This window comes from Esox lucius, chromosome 14, assembly GCF_011004845.1.
Source record: "Esox lucius isolate fEsoLuc1 chromosome 14, fEsoLuc1.pri, whole genome shotgun sequence".
NCBI classification, from domain to species: Eukaryota; Metazoa; Chordata; class Actinopteri; order Esociformes; family Esocidae; genus Esox; species Esox lucius.
The window spans coordinates 10,854,855-10,874,674 of record NC_047582.1 but is presented as its reverse complement, the minus strand read 5'-3'; the positions used below and the strand labels follow the sequence as shown (position 1 = coordinate 10,874,674).

The window sequence follows — 19,820 nt, the reverse complement described above, 5'->3', positions numbered from 1 at the left end:
GTGGCCTTCAACTTAAGGTCTTCCTGGTTACATGTCAAATGATTACATTTAATTCAACTTTCTAATTGGTAATAATCGTAATAATATTGTTGGTCCTTTTCAATGTAAGAGATATACTACTAAATGTGTTATCTTACATAAAATAAAATTCCCTAATGCAAAAGATTTGCAAATCGTCAATGAAAAGGAGGGAACATTCCTTTAAGTCAAAAAGATTCCTTTCAGCATTTGATGATAACTACATAAGAACATAATTATATCCCATACTAAATTATCTTGAATTTAACCACAAATCAATCAGCTCTCCACTTGAAGAACTTCAGACTCTATTGTAGCTCAATCAAAAATAATCAATGTGGCCCAATTATAGCCCGTTTCATTAGTGTATGCAAATCAGACAGGAACATGAAAGAGTTGGTCTTATATTTCCCCCTCCTGGCCACTAGTCACTGTAGAGGGTGTATCAACACACCAACAGGCACAAACACACTAGAAACTACTGAAAATGGAAATCCTTGAAACTTTGCGCAACTTTGTTGAAGATATATTTGAGTTGTTCGTTTAAAACTAGCATGTCGGTAATGCTGCATGTCTGTCTATGACAGGCTTGCTTTGCCTGGTGTTAAGCCTGATTTGGTCCTGGCTATGGTTTGACAGCATCACAGTACCCCTGGGTGAGCTATGGCCTAGTCTAGCCTGGGAACAGCAGACACACTACTGCTCACACAATTGAAGGATTGCACACTTATGTCAATGTATTATTTATCTGCCAAACAGAGCAGCATCCTTCATCCCTTCCCAAGTGTAGCATGAAAATTTTTTTATAGTCTGGATTGTGCTGGAGAAATGCTTGAAAAGAAAAAATAAAATTTTTCAACGAGACATCACATTTGATTACAGTCAGATTAATTTAGATGAAATGAAGCAGGTTGTGGGTCAACTTTTTTATGTTCTTCTATCTTTAGGTTAAATTTAAAACAAAAATGCAAATGACTTGTCTTGATGCTGAATATTGACTGAAGTTAGAAAATAGCTACTCTGTCATTAGTGGAGATGTATGCAGTGGTAGCCAGCCTCTCTCTGGCTGATCTCACTCACTGAGCAGCGTCAGAAGAACTGGGATTAAAGCGATGGATGACTGCTGGAGGCAGGGCAGACAGCAGAGGTTAGCTAATCTTAGACAACCAAGATCATCAGGACACTTCGTCCATCCATATACCTGACGACTGTCTCTTGACTATGCCCATAAAAAGATTCATTTCAGGCAACAACATTTGGGGCGAGTGAATATTAGATATATGTACATATATGTATTGAGGTGCATCATTGATCTGTCAAATGAATATACAGTCGTTTTCCTAACATTCTTCTCAATGTCTTAATATTGACTTCTCTTTGTGAGTCACATTGTACCCCAACATAACATAGGCCCACATTAGCGTAGGAATTCCACCTGAAGCAAAGAAGGGAAGACAGAACAATGTTTTTAAATACATTACGCTCTCCCACTAATGGCAGGTCTTAGACAGAGCCACAGTCATTTACCCTCATGAATGGTCAAGGAGCTCAGTTCCAAACAAAATGTGATTTGAAATGATGTCCTCCATGAACTACATTCTCTGGGAAAAATGATTCAATTTGTCAACTTATTCATATTTACTGAGTGTACCTGCATTACATTTGTATAGATCACTTCGGACTAAAAGTGAAATGGAGAAAATCGAATCAACATATTAAGACATACTGGGCAGTTGTATGGAGTCTCCAGTCACACAGGCCCTGCAGGGGTCACTGCCAGGCTTTTTATGATGTCCCTTTGAAATCTATCCGAATCACATTAAATTGGATATAAAGATGTGCAGACACATACATCACAGTAAATGGTGTGGTGGAGCATCGCCCGCCAAGAGTCCCACCTCAACAATCGGGTTATAAAATCGGCTTTAGATCCGATTAATAATTCACAATCCTGTTAGAAGAGAACAAACATTTCTTTTCAAGCAATTTAAGTTGCGAGATTGTGTACAGCCCCGGTGCTTGAGCCGGGCTGGGCGGTGGTCTCGGTCTGACTCTGGGATGGAGGAGAAGCTGTGAAATTTAAGATGGCTTCAGCTCGCCGTGTGCAGAAGAATATCTCAGTGCTATTTCACAGTCTCTGCTTCCTTTATCAGAGGAGCGTCACAGTAAACATGTCTTGCCCACACTCATCGGTGCAGCCTTTTTATTTGGGATCACGCCCCCCCTTCACTACCTTCCCACCTCCCGACCCTCACACTGCTCTCAGGGCACGGCCAGGTGCTGTTACTGGCACTCCAGATAAAGATGAGCAAAAGAAAAAACGGTGCATAAAAAGTAACATTATTTAGCTATATTAAATGCCAAATAATTGGGGAAAGCCGAGAGATTATTTGATATTAATACATTTGCTCTGAGTAATACTTATTTGTATATACTTTTATAAATATATATATATATATATATATATATATATATTCAAAAAAATATATATAAGGATCTAAATTCTTGGCATCCTTGTTTTCAATACTCAAAGCCTCTCCTTTGTTGAGTGTAACAATTTTAAAATGTTTTATGAGATTGGAAAACACCCTGGGAGAGATGAGACCAGTCCTCTGTATAGAATCATTCGAGGTCCTTTATATCCTTAGTCTTCTCTCTTAAGTTCAAACCACTTCTTTTTAATGAGGTTCAAGCCTGTTGATTTTAAATCAATTAACACATCTTCTAGCGGATATTGATGTGTGCAAGGAGATACGGTCTTGTATAAAGATCCACATGCATGGCAATTTACAGCCTCCTGGCAAGAGGCAACCAGGTTTTGGAATAAAATGTACTTGAAGTTCAGCATCTCCTTAACAAGGGTCTCTGTAGCAGTAGACCAACATAGCCCCATATAATAAAAGATCCACCACCATTTGTTGTGTTCATAAGCAAGTCAGAACAAGGGAATTCAGAAAATGTTCAACACAGTGTATGCTTACATTTTGTTTTTAACAGCAAATATGACACAGTTGTACATCACCAAAATAGCTATATTTTAATAACAACTGTTCTGGATATTTGTGTTTTGTATGCTATTTTTTTAATTGTACATCTGAAACCTTTAAATTGTATGTTATACCAAATAGTCTTAATTGGGCATACATTTCCCCACACCCCATTTTGATTAAAATACTAGAATATGTATATTAAAACTTTTGATTGTAAATAAGTGTTCCTTTAATAAAGGTAGGGAGATATTTTAGTGCGAGTGTGCACAGAGGAGGTTAATGACGGGATCACTATTTGTTGGTCAACTCTGACACCTAGTGTTTCAAATACAATACTACAAGCAGAATTTTACAAGTCCAGTTTGTACCAAACTTAACTAGCCAACATTTTAACACCTACACAGTACATTGAATCATTTCAGATCTACACAAAAACCTACAGAGGCCCCCCAACTAGCCCTACCTTCCAAATCAATCGTCCATCCCCTCCCACCCACTGCAACAATATCAGACCAGGGAAGAAAATATCTTTTTTTATTTCTTTAGGATTTTCACCTAAGAAACATGTATGTAATGAGGATATTTAGTAAGGGTTAGGGGTTGTATTGTAGGGAGCATAATGTAACATACCAAGAAAACCTCACAGATTCAGGGCTACATTGTATCAAACCCACATGCAGTGGTTCTTTTTGCAATGGTCAAATTAACCTAAAAGACTGATCTTGGCTTCTGTAGAAACCCTACCAGTGCTACCAGGGGCATCCACCTCACAAGCATGATGTCACAATAACAAGTGTGATCGTGGGCCAAATATTGTCAATAAGCACACTGCCATTACATTGCAATGGCTGGTTTGAAAGAATCCCAGCCTCATTGGTAATACTCCTACAAAATACATAACTGAATACTGGTGAGTTGTGTGGTGAGATCAATCATAAAACATGTTACTGTAACAGCAAAATATCTTTAAAAATTGTTGATGTTTCTATAAAACACGTAATTGCAGTCTTTAAAAGTAGGCATTTCATGCATTAAAAGGTCATGTGTTGGATATCATATTCAGATACCAATCAAAGCTCTGTTCACCTCACAGTTATGATGAATCTGCAGTTTATAACAAACACCATTGATGTTGAACAAATCCTGTTCTGACACATTGTAGTATGTGAAACACTTTGATATTACATCCACTGTCAGAGATTGTCCAGTGTTCATTCCAATATCACAGTGTCCTGATTGTCTTTGCGAAAGGTTTCTGACTTTCTACGTTTCTTTCCCACAACCATACTGCTGTACATCTTCTGTTGCTGCTCTTTAAACTCTTCCTTCACTTTGTCTCTTTTCAAACTCCCATCCCTGCAGATGGACGAACATAGACAACAGATCACCAATCAGTGCTGAAAAAAGCCACATAACTGTAATGTATGGTCCACAAGAACTCATTTAAAATAGAATAAACTGAGCGGGAAAAAAGCAATGAAAATATAGTGCAGGAGATCTTCTTACCACGCCATGTCCAACAACCCTCCCTGATGTGCAATAGCAGACTTCACTCTGTTGGCAAACTGTGCAGCATCTTCCCCTTCCTATACAAAGTAATAAATAAGTTAGGTAAGGAAAGTAAGGAAATAATAAATGATCAGTTTGTCTAGTTTTACTGTTCATAGGTATGTGTTTGAGTAAAATTAATTGTTGTATTCTATAAACTACTGACAACATTACTCCCAAATGACAAATACAAATATTGTCATTTAGAGTATTTATTTGTAGAAGATCACAACTGATCAAAATAACCCCAAAAATATGCATTGTTTTCAGATCTCAAATAATGCATTTGTATTTGGCTTGATTCATGTGTCCTTTACAAAGACAAATCTGCCTGATTCCAGCCTTGCTGAAGCATCCCCAGATCATCACCGATCCTCCACCAAATTTCACAGTGGGTGTTAGACACAGGCTTGTAGGCCTCTCCAGGCCTCCATCTAACCATTAGATGACCAGATGTTGCAAAGCTGAAAATTTGACCCGTCAGAGAAGATGACCTTACTCCATTACTCTACTGTCCAATCCTTATGGTCTTTTGCAAACTTCAGCCTGGCTCTTCTTTGCTTCTCATTGATGAAGGGCTTTTTTCTAGCTTTCAGCCCTGCCCCTAGGAGCCTGTTTCGAACTGTCCTCGCCGTGCACTTCACCCCAGCTGCTGTTTGCCATTCTTTTTGTAGGTCACTTGATGTCATCCTACAGTTGTTGAGTGACATTTGAATGAATTGATGGTCATCTCAGTCAGTGGACAATAATATTTTCCCTCTGCCAGTCTGTAGCTTTGTTATCCCCAACCTGACGCTAACTGTATCCCTCTGCCAGTAAAGCCAGAACTGAACCCTTCTTTTCCTCACTAAAATCTTTTGTCATGTTGAATAGTTATTTTTTAAATTTAAATTACCTGATGTACTACCTGTACTGTTTTTGCCATCCAGCTGTTCCTATTAATAGAAGAAAGTGATGACCACAGCAGTGGTTTTTATACTTTTCCTCGTTAAATTAGATTTGGTTCAGGTAATCACCTAATCAGTACCTCATTAAGTAAAATGAGGTGTACCTGTGTTGGAATTTAACAGACACTGGAATGGAATGGCTGCCATACATGTAGAGATGCCGATTTAAGAAAAAGTAGGAGTGGTCTCTTAATTTTTTTCAGAGCTGTATATGGTAGTAATAATAATATTAATTTTTGCCTTAGAAGGGTCTCATGTGTGTTTACGGGAACTGACAGTGTCTTACCCGTCTGGTCATTAAAGTGATAGTTTAGTCTGTCTGACAACCTACCTGTCTGGTCATTAAAGTGATACAGTATCTACAGTCTGACAACCTACCTGTCCGGTCATTAAAGTGATACAGTATCTACAGTCTGGCAACCTACCTGTCTGGTCATTAAAGTGATACAGTATCTACAGTCTGACAACCTACCTGTCCGGTCATTAAAGTGATACAGTATCTACAGTCTGGCAACCTACCTGTACAGTATCTACAGTCTGACAACCTACCTGTCCGGTCATTAAAGTGATACAGTATCTACAGTCTGGCAACCTACCTGTCCGGTCATTAAAGTGATACAGTATCTACAGTCTGACAACCTACCTGTCTGGTCATTAAAGTGATACAGTATCTACAGTCTGACAACCTACCTGTCTGGTCATTAAAGTGATACAGTATCTACAGTCTGGCAACCTACCTGTCTGGTCATTAAAGTGATACAGTATCTACAGTCTGTGACAACCTACCTCTCTGGTCATTGGGGGCAGGTACCACACATTGACCACAATAGCCCAGCTGGTCATCATTCTCAGCAGGTAGCTGACCATATTGTATTTGGCACTGTTCCAGAAGGCATCTCCAAAACGTGGATCATACTTACAGGCAAAAACAAAAGAGAAGAGATTCAAAATAAATAGTCCAAGGCCATTTACTACGAAAAATGAGAAAACGGCCAAGCAACGGTCCGTATGATGATTTGTGCTGCTCCTCAATGGATGAGCAGGGGTAAAAGAACGCACACGTCTTGAGGAGACACTGTCGTGTACCTTGATGGCAACTGGGTATATTGTCCCTCCAATCTCAAAGCTTCCCTTCTTGAACATCATGACAGACGTGTTGTTGATGCAGGTTCCTGCAGGAGGGGTTAGAAAGGTCATTAGATCACCACAACATTCCTGAGACCATCTTCAATCAGGAATCCATTCTATTTTAACTCAGTCCATTCAGAAAATGGAAGCAATTCCATGTCAAAAAGTGACAGGGAACATTTACCTTTAAGGTCACTTTCTGAATTTACTGAACTGAATGGAATTGACACGACAACCCCTAATTCCAAATATCAGCATGATGATGGATAATGTCCATGTTACAGAGATTTACCTTCTGGAAAGATCAGGATGGGTAAATTGGTCTTAGCTGCAACATGAGCCCGCAACCTGGAGAGGATGGAGGATCAACAACCAGGACAAAACCAATCGGCATGAAAACAATAAACATAATTTAATTTGAGTGGCTGTAATAGAAATGTCACATATATTATCATACACTCAATATATTAACAATTACCATTGCCTTGAATTTACTTTTCATAATATAACTGTAAAAGGTAATAGTAAATGCATCTCCTGTTTTCTATTTCCATTCTTTTGCTGTCTCACCTACTGGTCACAGCATGTCGGTCTCTCATCTCCGACCTCTCGAACCACACATGGGGGCAGGACCTTACCATTGACCTCTGGATGACCCCCATCAGCCCACCGTGACATTGACCCACCTGGGAATAGTACCAAACCCAGAGACCATGACAACTAAAGCCTGCTAAGACCAAAAGTGATGGATAAGATATCAAATATGGGTGATGTGTCGACCCTACATGCTTATGTTACCCACCATAGCGTAGCATCCATCATTGGCCAAAATGACAATGTCAATGGGTGAGGTGTGATTTGCTACACATATTCCTCCTTTCTGTGGTTTATTCTCTCTGTGGAAAACACACAATTCTTTCATTGACACCATGACATTTCAAACTTTATTTAAACGTTTTGAAGCTGTAATTATTAGTTGTTTTTGCTGTATACAAACTTGTTGTGGTATTGGATGGTGGCAGACAGGCCTCTGGCACAGATCCTGTAGCACATGAGATGGACCAACTCACTGAGCCAGGTCTTCACTCTGAACACAAAAGTCATTGAAGGTAACAGCCAGCATTGCTCAATTCTCACGCAAACCTAGAAATATCTAGCTATTTAGCTGTTATGAGTGACACATCACCACAACTGATGACATTCTACCACTCTACATTCGCATTAACATGTGTAGTGTAGGACAATGCACTCCTGTTTTCTTAAAAAGGGATAATGTGATGAGGTAACATGATCATTAATAAGTTAGTACATTTAGGTAATAACATGTAATAACATCACTGAAATCAACTTTTTATTTAGCCTCCCTCTATTTCATTGCAAAATTCTATACTAACAAACTCATGTACAATCATCCATGAAGACTCACAGACACCCACAAGCACTCATTGAAACACACACAATAATTTGATCATGCTGTTGTTGCAGGAATTGTTTTGTTCAGCAGAAAATGCAAACTAGTGTTTGAGGTTTAAAGAACTTTACATTAAGTAATTTGAGGTTTAACGATTCACATTTAGAAATTTCCACTTTAAAATGTCTGACAAATTTTTTCCTTATGAAACAAAAGCATTAACACTTTGTGTTAATTAAATCATCATTACAATATACATTTCCTGATGCTTTAGAATTATTGAGCTGTGTGACAACGGGTTCAAATTAAGATTAAGCATCTGTTAACAGGTGTACAGACAGAGACACAGCCACTTACACACATAAACATGGGTAACACATTAGTTGATTACAGGCTGAAATCCATGAAGACCTCAAAGAAAAATGTATGACATTGGTGGAATGTAATTTTCTAAATAAAATGTATTTAAAATAGAACACCTCCATAATTAAATCCATTCAAAATTTGGGACCAGGCAACAAAAACCTCTCACGTAGATTGAATTCAAAGAAACCTTGTTGACATGTCGGCTTAATCTTTAAAATGCTAATGACACTATGACGCAGATCTCAAGGTGTAAATAAACAAGAAACCAGGCAAGTCTAGTTCAGCCGGCCTGCAATAATGATCGTTGTTGCCCTCCCAGAATTCAAACCCGGATCTCCCACATAAGAGGCTGTGTCTTTAACCACTACGCCACAGAGCTACACATCTACCCTGAGTTTGAACATGTCGCTAGACACCATTAAGCATAGTGCTAAACTGAGAAACGGTTCATATTAAGTTTACCTCCATCACAAAAAACATCTATAAAATGTACGACTTTTGCCACTGGCCATTTTAAAAGCTTATTAGCAAGTCATATTTTGCTAGATAACATTAGGCATTGTGTTAAACTGACTAACGTTTATCTCAACCGCAAATAGCATCTATGAACTGTATGGCTTTTGCCACTGGCCGTTTTAACAACTTATTAGCCATTTGTGAATGATAGCTTCATTTCATGGCACAACAACGTACATTTTTCTTTAATTCGTAAATTACATTGATACAATAACTATCAACATAGGTGACGATAAGATAAGATAAGAGAATCGTGTAGCCAGCAGTTTTTGTCTATCCTGAACAAATCCTAATACATAATTAGAAAAATCCACCAGAAATAGTCGCAATATAACAGTAAACTGTTTTATTTTAGGCTTCCTACTGAAGGTAGTAGCCAGCAAAGGTTTTGTATATCCTAAACAAATCCTCTTTTGCCACTGGCTGTTTTAACAGCTAATTAGCCATTTGTGAATTACATTGATACCAATATAGATGACGATAAATTACTTTTTCGTCAAGTGAAAAGACGAGAGAATCATGTAACCAGCGAAGTGTTTGTGTGTCCAGAACAAATCCTCAGGCATAATGTGTTTTGACTGAGATGGGAGTCAAACGTGGGAGCTGCTGTTCCGTAGTCCGCGTCTGTCTGTCTGAGACATTCGCTCTTCTAGGCCAGCTCCGCTTACGCGGTCTGGCAAAAATAAGCCCCCTTTTTCTTCTGTCTGATTGCAGCAACTTCCCATGAATTTGGGAGAGTTGAAGATTGCAACAAGCCTTCCTAATAGGCATTCATGATGAGCCATTACGCTTTCCCCAAACAATGCTTTTTGAACCAAATCACGAGGGTCAACACAAGCGTGGGCATGCTCACTAACCTGGGGATCTCCTGAGCTGCGCAGGCACCCGAGGTAATAAAACACCATTTAATCTGTCATGCAGTAAATAGTAAAATGATTTATGTCATGCAGTAAATTTACTTAATCAATAGTGTCAAAACATGTTAACCCCAATGCAGTTGGTATAATACACTGCTAAAAACATTAAGGGAACACATAATCACCACAGTATGACACCAAGTCAATTAAACTTCGAGTTAGGAAGCAAAAGCAATTGTGAATCAATGTCACCTGTTTTGGTGTAAATGAAAGTGACAGCAGGTGCACTGGAGAGGCAACAGCAAGACAACCCCCAAAAAGGGAATGATTTTACAGGTGGTGGCCACAGACAAATGCTCTTCCCTTATCCTTCCTGGCTGATTCTACCCTAGTTTTGCATTTTGCTAGTGTCCTTGTCACTACTGGTAGCATGAGGCAGTACCTGCAGCCCATTCAGGTTGGACATGTAGTCCAGCTCCTCCAGGATGGCACATCCATGCATATCGTCACAAGAAGGTTTGCTGTGTCTCCCAGTAGTCTCAAGAGCATGGAGGAGACACCAGAAGACGGGCCATTACATGAGGAAAGTTGGACAGGGCCGTAGAAGGGCATCAACCCAGCAGCAGGACCGGTATCTGCACCTTTGAGCAAGGAGGAACAGGAGGAGCACTGCCAGAGCCCTACAAAATGACCCCCAGCGGGCTACTGGTGTGAATGTTTCTGACCAAACAGTCAGAAACAGACTCCATGAGGGTGGAATGAGGGCCCAACGTCCTCTAGTGGGACCTGGCCTCACAGCCCAGCACCATGCAGCTCCACTGGCATTCGCCAGAGAATACCAGAATTGGCATGTCCGACATTGGCGCCCCGTTCTTTTCACAGATGAGAGCAGGTACACACTGAGCACATGTGAAAGACGTAAAAGAGTCTGGAGTCGCTGTGGTGAACGTTATGCTGCCTGCAACATCATCCAGCATGACCGGTTTGGCGGTGGGTCATTAATGGCCTGGGGAGGCATATCCTTTGAGGGTCGCACAGACCTCCACATGCTAGCCAATGGTAGACCTCCACGTGCTAGCCTGACTGCTGTTAGGTACCAGGAGGAAATCCTCAGACCCATTGTCAGATATTACACTGGTGCGGTGGGCCCTGGGTTCCTCCTGGTGCAGGACAATGCCCGGCCTCATGTGGCCAGAGTCTGTAGGCAGTTCCTGGATGAAGAAGGCCCTCACGTTCCCCAGACCTGAATCCAATTGAGAACCTCTGGGACATTATGTGTTGTGCAAGTGACACCACCAAGTAGCTCCACAGACTGTCCAGGAGTTCACTGATACCCTGATCCAGGTCTGGGAGGAGATCCCCCAGGACACCATCTGCCGTCTCATCAGGAGCATGCCCAGACATTGTCGGGAGGTCATACAGGCACATGGGGGCCAAACACACTACTGAGTCACATTATGAGTTGCTGTGATGAAATTCTTGCAAGTTAGAACAGCCTGTCATTTCAATTGTTTACTTTGATTTTCGGTTTGAATCCAGCCCTCAATCGGTTGGTGATTTTGGTTTCCATTGACCGTTGTTATGTTATTTTGTTCTCAACAAATTACACAATGTACAGTAAAGATTTTGATCTTTAATATATTTCGATCATTGAAACCCAAAATGTGATTTAAGTGTTCCCGTACTTTTTTGGAGCAGTGTGTTTCAGTATTTTGGGGTGTCTGTATATATAACTATGCAGTATCAACCAACAGGCTTGAGATAAGATCAGGACATGCATCATCTATAAAATGTTCAGACAAGCTGTGCTGCTTCTTACAGTGCCTAGTTAACTAGAAAATAAGCCAAATCAATGTGCCAGTGGAGAATTCTCTGAATGTAAAACTAAATCCGCATGCATAAGGCCAACCTGACAAAAAGGAGTTGCTAGTGCTGAATGAGCACCCCAGTTGCTCTTATTGGCCCTCATTTATCAAAAGTGCGTACACCAAATTTCCAGCGTACACCTGGCGTACACCCAAAACCACGGTGACTTTGAGATTTATCAATATGGACGTTGGCGTACGGCACTCTCAAATCCTACGCCAGCTCAGGAGGTGGTGTACGCACGTTTTGAGTTAGTGCGGAAATGCGCAGAAAAAAAAATCCTAACGCACTGACAAACTAAAAGATATGATATATTATGACCCACTGTAAAAAAAACAACAACATAACAACACTTCAGTGTTTATTTTTGTGCAACATGGACTTCAATGTTTAATTTGTGTGACTTTACCAAAGCATTTGATTTATATGTATTCTTTCAGATGCGAGCCTGTGCGATTTACATGACGTTTCAGGGTTAGGCCCGGCAGTTGCGCACGGACTGGGTTCAATAATAAAAGGCTTTTAATGACCAAAATATAATTCAGACTGACAAAATAATAAAAATGACATTCTTCTTTTAAATAATAATAATAGAAATAATAATAATAACGACATTCTTCTTCTAAATAACAATAAACGTCATTAATTATAAATATCATAAAATAATAAGACGAATATTACAAATTGTCATGCAATTATTAATGTGAATGAATGGTACTCCACATCACATCATCTTTTATTCCGCTTTTTAAACTGCCAAATAAAACAATTTTATTTCTTTCTACCTCCCTGGTGATCGTCTCAATCTCCACGTCAGAGAAGTTTCACTTTTTTGCCGTCTTCCGTGTGTCCATGGCGTAAAATGAGGGCGTGGGGGAAGCGGAGACTTGAATATATAGGGGCGTGTTATTCTAATGACGATCGTTTTCAGCCGCGGCATTTATCAAGGTAGGTATTGCATACACCTGGATTTTAAAGGTACGCACAGCTACATAAATTAGGCGGTGAGAGGAGTGTAAGCAAAATCTTACGCCAACATATACGCCCGTTTCTACGCGAGAATGATAAATGAGGCCCATTGTGTATTATACCTCACAGAAATAAATGTCAAAATGGCCACTAGGGGCAGTATTCTGCGTGTGGCTTCTTCCACGTAAGTGGAGCTGGCCAAGAACAGCAAATGTCACAGACAGACAGACAGACTGCCCCTTGTTAAATAGCGTAGTGGTTAGAGAAGCATACTAGCATGCAGGTGACCGTTGTTCGAGCCTCACTGCAATCAAAACAAATAATGCATTATGATTTGTTCAGGATAGACAAAAACTTCACTGGCTACAACCTTCACTAGCTATGTTATAGTAAGCCTAAAATAAAATTATTTGCGGTTATATTACAACTATATCTGGTAGATTTTTGAAGCACACATCTGTGCATGCTTTTTGGGGTAATATAGATCACAACCCCTTGCGCAGTAAAAGAGGAGGTATTTCCACGATTCTCTCATCTTTTCACTTGGCAAAAAAGTCAGTTATCTTCACCTATATTGATAGTTATTGTATCAATGTCATTTACGAATGAAAGAAAAATATACTTTGTTATGCCATGAAATGAAATAGCTTTGGCAGTGTAAAGTTCATCTTCAGTCTTGCGAGCAATTGCTCAATTCTGATGACTATTCCAAGTAGTAAGTAGATACTAGTACATCATTACTGGCTAATAAAAGACACACATTTCATAGATGCTATTTGTGGTGGAAGCGGAAATGCCAGGGTCCTTTCCTTCCAGTGCTACCATTGCACCCATTTTTTCTTAATTCATTGTCATTCATTCACCATATACTCCCATTCATTCACCACTGACCTCCATTCATTCCACAATGACTTCCATGTGTTCCCCATAGACCCCAATGAATTCCCCATTGGACCCCAATCATTCCCCATTGACTTCTACAGTGGGGAGAACAAGTATTTGATACACTGCCGATTTTGCAGGTTTTCCTACTTACAAAGCATGTAAAGGTCTGTAATTTGTGAGACAATACGGAGGCGGACTGACAACCAGCAAGACCTGTGGTCTTGTTGGAACATCCCTGACATTCAATATTTTGACCCCAATTCGATTCCCCTCCCAGACGTTCCAGTTCTTGTCTCTAAATATTTATCCACTCAGTACTTTTCAGCAGTCGCACAACAATATATATCCACTCTATAATACCATGAATATCATATATTTAAGAGAATAATTGTATTACGAGACCCTTTTATACTGTTATAGTTTTAAAAAAAACAAAAAAACAGCCATGGAGTGATTGGAGTCATTGTTTTCATTATAGGTACTGTATAGCTATTAGCTAGCCATCTACAGTAATTTCTGTATAAGAGTACACTTCAGTTCCGTTGATAAACGTTCCAATTTCCACGTTATTTCAGGAAAAATAATATTTTTGTTTTCTAACCTTACTACATACAATTATCACACTGGAGTGTGACCTAAAAGTAACTGTTTCAGTTGTCTAACTTTAACTCTAATCTTAACAATGCAGAAGAGTTGAAGGCCACTATCAGAGCAACCTGGGCTCTCATAACACCTGAGAAGTGCCACAGACTGATCGACTCCATGCCACACCACATTGCTGAAGTAATTCAGGCAAAAGGAGCCCTAACTATGTATTGAGTGCTGTATATGCTCAAACTTTTCATGTTCATACTTTTCAATTGGCCAACATTTCTAAAAATATTTTTTTTGTATTGGTCTTAAGTAATATTCTGAATTTGGGATTTTCATTAGTTGTCAGTTATAATCATCACAATTAAAAGAAATAAACATTTGATATATATCAGTCTGTGTGTAATTAATGAATTTAATATACAAGTTTCACTTTTTGAATGGAATTACTGACATAAATCAACTTTTTTATGATATTCTAATTATATGACCAGCACCTGTACATATGCTATATGAGATTGTGGGTTGCAATGACACCTAGAATGCCTCGCTCTTCCTAGCTAGCCAGGTGACCCAAGACCAACTGTCAATTGCCATTAGAGCTTCCCAGTCACAACCAGCTTTGACACATCTTGGAATTGAACCCAGACCACTGCGCCACTAGGGAGAGTATGTGGACACGGTTCAGTGTGTGCTTGTGTCTCTATATTTGAATACTTGTGTATGATGTGAATTAGTTTGTGATGTAATTGGCAATGGGTGGTGGTACTGCCATCAACCACAGGTTGATGCAATAAAAACGTATTATATTAACTATTCAACATTCCATTAGCCGGGAAGGTATTATATTAACCAATTTTAGTACATCCTTGTTACATACCTATTTTTAGGTAGAAACCCAACCAGAGTGGTCCCGATCACCAGCCAGCTTAATCCAATGATTGCCAGGGTTATCCTAAGAGGAATATCAAAACAGAAAATGTAAATGTTGTCAAAAAAAATTGTCAGATCAAATTGTCAGATGTTTATGCAGTCCTGTCTCAGTGCAACCACTGACAACGTTTTCAGGAGTGATGAAGATTGTGACAAGCCTTCTACCCGGGCATCAACCTCAAGGCATTTTTTTGTTTTACCCTAGACAACAGCTCTAATGCAGTTTGACAAAGCTTTTAGAATATGCACATGATGAAAGGTAAGAGGTACTCTAAAAATGCATTATTTCAGCAAAATAATTTAATAACTAAAATATGACTAAAAGTTTAGTTTACTCCATTTTATTTAAAAGTAATTTTTTTCTAGTAAATAATGAGTATTTAACTTTGATCAGGTGCACATTCTGATAGCCTTGTGTAACTACAGTAGACTTGTTACCCAGAGTTTTAGCCGATAGTTAGTAACAAAACTCTGTTCTGCCACCGCCCAAGCTGCTATGAAAGAATGCTGAGCCACCTGGAAGACCCACAGCGCAAGACTGTCTGAGAAGGATGGAGGTAAAGGTCACACACACCTCAGAGGGAAGAGGACACAGTAACGAATAATCACGCCAAGGCCCCAGATGATGGTGAGGCGCAGGCTGATGTAGTGGAAGTTGTGGTTGGTGCGCGTCAGAAGGTTCCAGGAGACCAGCTCCTCAGAGGAGAAGCGCTGAGTCACCTGATCATCCACAATGCTCTCCAGGCCCTTTCTGTAGAAGTAGAATGAGTCGCTCAGCGCAAACTCTCCCCTCGATATGGACTGCGTACGATACCGGCGCAGTTCCCCCATCTCCTGTTCCATAGAGCCCCCCTCTCTCTGGATGAGTCCTGGAATGAGAGGACAAACAGATGTTTCACCTACAGTGGTCAGAGTGGCCATGCAAGAGTCCAGATGTGAATCACATCTATAACCTATGGTAAGATTAGAAAACACCAGTTGTTTCACCTCCAGGTCCACATCACCTATACTACAAATCTATTACAGTACAGACCAATGGCATGGATAATTAACAACCTATTAAAACTCAATGGAAGTATTTCATAAGTAAGTAAGTCCTTTTAACACTCAGAGAACGTAGCTCTCTACACAGCAGTAATGTTCTGAATCTTACTCAGCTTTAATAAAACATGAAGGCTTTTCTGTTAACTTACTGGTTAACATTTTGCTTGTGTCATGATTATACAGTAACAGGCTTAAGTATTACCTTCATAGAACGGAGCAAACATGTCTTCCTCATCTCTACTGTTGAATGACTTTCTAAATCTTATTGCATAACAGAATTGTCTTGACTCTGTACTGCCATAACTGCATCACAATACCAGTGTTTATGTGACCAACATCTGAATGAATGTCAAATTATTTAACTGTAATTTTACCAGGTAAGTCTGCTAAGAACACTTCCTTATTTAAAGACAGGACCTGATTTGCACACCATGTCCTCAAAACCACTCTCCTTCAAACATGTAATTTCATGGGCAACTGAGTGATTGTATTGATTCTACTTTAAGATTGTGTATATAAACAACATATTAAACATACCAAATTGGGAGGGTTAAAACTATATTTTGTTTTAACCTTATTAAAAGTCTAGGACTGCATCTAAAAATATCAAATTAATATACTTTAAGTCAAATTAGTAATCTTAAAGATTGCAGAAGATGGTGACGTATTTAAAAAAGTGTACAATATATTTCCAGAAAGACCCGAAGAATGTAACAATCCACACAAGGCGTTTTGGTTATGTTTGCTCATAAAACATTTTGCTGTGCAACATTTGTCAAATGTGAAAAGGGAGCAAAGTTGCAAAAGATAAAACATTGCTGAAATACATCTGTCAACTAGCCCTTTAAAAGTACTAAATTACAAGAACAAGTTGTAACCCCTATTTCTGCTGCTGATGCTCCTGAATTATTGGTAACATCCACAACAAGTATTTATTTCATTTTTTATTGTGAGGCCCAGTGAGACCAGGATCTATTTTATTTTAATTAGAGCCCTACATTGAAAGCAGAGGTGAAGGGTTAGGCTACACAGGGAGTCTTCTGCTGGAGATTACGCAATTCCCTATTGCACCATCAGCTGCTCCACTCTGCACCCCCACATCAACCACGGGAGCTGAGCTGACCAATCATAGGCCCCCACACACACACAAACAGTCACATGTGCAGGGTCTAATTTACTCTACCCAGAGCTGAATTCAATCCCTTATACTACAGAACAGAACGTTATAAGAGATAAACACTACTATCCATAAGCATAAGGAATGTTATAAAATAAGTTATTTTAAACCAGATTTCTTACAGACTATCATTACTTAACTGAACTTCACGGATGTATCCTATAATGACATTATTACTGTGTAATTCATTATTATAATATGGTTATACACAATTCACTAAGGGCCAAAAACAAAAAAGTACTGATTCAAATGACATGAAATAAGAGAAGGAACTATTGAAAATAATGACGTGTATTCAAAGGTGATTGAAAAGATAAAAGTTTGTTAGAAATTAACAGTAAGCTGCAAAAACACAATCTTTCCAGACCAGTCCATACCCCAAAATGAATTCCCTGTTCAGTTGTGAGAGTAAAGCCACTCACCATTGGGTAGCGGAGCAGGCACTGGCAGAGTGGGCTGCTCTCTGTGTCCTCTCTGGATCCGCAGGGTGGCCCACTGCCCAGACAACAGTTATTTTCATTTGACCTCTCACAATAGTTTCTACATACAGCCCCTTGCCTAACTGCCCTGGCGTGCCCTGCTTATGACATTAATTATGACTCTGCACCGCAACATGAACACAGTATATGTAGCACAAAATCATACTTAATGGTAGTACAAATAGCACAGCATCCATATTTGCATTTGATTAACTGCTTAACAAAATACGTTTTTTAATAAATCATATTTTCCACAATATATCTAATTTACCTAGGTAAACAAAATATAAACGTTATATTCTGTCATTCCAGAATTTGACCTATTTCAAAATGTCCAGCAATTACCTCCAGTATCTTGACCAGGATCTGAATGTAGACTGAAGTGACCCCCAGGGAGAAACCAAACATGGCAGGTATCATGATGAGGCCAATCATGACGGAGAGCCACACCTGCAGCAACACAACTGCTATACTCCACAGATCCTCCATCCCTCCCTCAAATAGATCGGTCATCTACTAAAATGGCACATCTGAGTCAAGTTAACTGCAAGACAGAGGCACAACACTCTATAGCAACTCACTCCAAATAAGTATTAATTATTGGTGCTATAAATGACAATTCCTTAAAGGGATAGTGAATTACTGAAAAGTATGTCAACAGAACCTGAAAACGGATATGAACACGGCCTATCCCAAGTTACTGATACAGCCAAGCTGATCAGAGAACCGCTAGACTAGATAAACCTTAGCTACTTTACAGTCTTTTTGCATACCATCTCCGAGTTTGACAAGTTTAGAAATGTTGAAATAGCGAACCTAAAGACCTATCATTTGTTTTATCGAATCGTCCATTCTTCTTTACTTCGCTGAAGCAGTGGTGTGGACAGAGACGGGACTGGACGCAAGTTCTACTGTACAAATAAAACCCCTCCCCCGTTTGCGAGAGTCTTGAAAAAAGTTCCTCTCTCTTGCAGACTCTCTCATTGAGCTCGTGTGCTTAGCAGTTCATGTGCTGTTTACGCAATCTTAAAACACATTCGATGAATAAATTAAACATAAATAAGTAAAACCCATATGAACACCTCCCTGCTCCGCTCCACAGCACCCTCAGCCCTCCATTTGCGCGTTCACGCGCTGCTCCGCCATTTGCTGGAGTGTCCGAAAGCTGAGGAAGCAAAAACTGTTAAGGGTGTAGAGGGGCTGATTAGACCCTGTGGTGGCTTCCTCTAGCGAGTGTGCGATGATGCAGACTGCACGAGCGAATTGCAACCACAGATACAAAGCAGTGTTCTCCTATCTCTGAGTGGAATCCCGTGAGGTCGTGGAGTTATATTTGAGCTTGCGCAATTCACACAAACTAATGGACTGGCGTGCCTAATTATATGACACGTGCATTTGTTTATGTCTTATTTCGAGACTTGACGCGTACAAAATGAAATACCTCTTGTATGCAATGTTACATTTTTAATTGTTTATCTTTTCTTTGAAAACGATACGAGGGTTTTGCTCATTTGAATTAATTTAAAGTGGAACATGAATTGTAAAATCCAAGTCACGACTGTATCCGGAAGCTAATGTGTTTATTAAACCTCTAGCCACTGTAAGTTCGACTCTTTCTACTGACTCTTTCTACCGATACTTTCGAGTCATTTCTTTCATTTGAGTCAGTAATGCCCACAACGTCAAACTAAAAGCTGTTGGACAAGAGAGTAGGCAATTGGGCTGGAAGCCAGCGGTCAGGGTAGAACTCCGCTGGCAGACGTTCAAATGAACGAAACAACTGTTCAATTGAACGATAAATCTGACCGAGTCAGTGGTTCACGAGTCTTCTTACTTAGGCAAAGGCTCAGGGTGTGATTTTATCTGTGTTTATCATTACAATAAAAAAATAACTACTATATTAATTATTTTAGACGTACCACGTGTCCAATTATCTGTTACAAACATGTCTTTATTGTGCTATTGTCTTGATCTATTTTTCTTTGAGAACGTAGAACCAATAGCGTAGAACAAAAACTGTCCAAAATATCAAGCTGTTTTGGACAATATTGCAACCACGTTAATAAAAACGGTATAATTTCATATACAAATCCCA

The 19,820-nt window shown here is 39.5% G+C and overlaps 1 protein-coding gene across 5 annotated transcripts; it reads right to left on the bottom strand.

Annotated features, from left to right (window-relative positions):
• Window positions 1-3,518: 3,518 nt before the first annotated feature.
• On the bottom strand, window positions 3,519-19,032 carry gpat3 (glycerol-3-phosphate acyltransferase 3). 5 transcript variants are annotated; one of them, XM_020053425.2, is made up of 13 exons: window positions 18,499-19,032; window positions 18,071-18,238; window positions 17,669-17,741; window positions 15,600-15,894; window positions 14,973-15,047; window positions 7,629-7,718; window positions 7,434-7,527; window positions 7,202-7,317; window positions 6,924-6,979; window positions 6,590-6,675; window positions 6,290-6,418; window positions 4,515-4,594; window positions 3,519-4,364 (listed from the first exon to the last, which is right to left on the bottom strand). In XM_020053425.2, the coding sequence occupies exons 1-13, from the start codon at window positions 18,499-18,501 to the stop codon at window positions 4,220-4,222; spliced, it is 1,410 nt and encodes a 469-aa protein (XP_019908984.1). In that variant the 5' UTR covers window positions 18,502-19,032; the 3' UTR covers window positions 3,519-4,219. The 5 variants fall into 5 exon arrangements, with proteins under 5 accessions (XP_019908984.1, XP_010875563.1, XP_010875564.1 ...); XM_010877261.4 differs by having other exon boundaries at window positions 18,071-18,269; window positions 18,542-19,032; XM_010877262.3 differs by having other exon boundaries at window positions 18,071-18,241; window positions 18,542-19,032.
• Window positions 19,033-19,820: the final 788 nt, after the last annotated feature.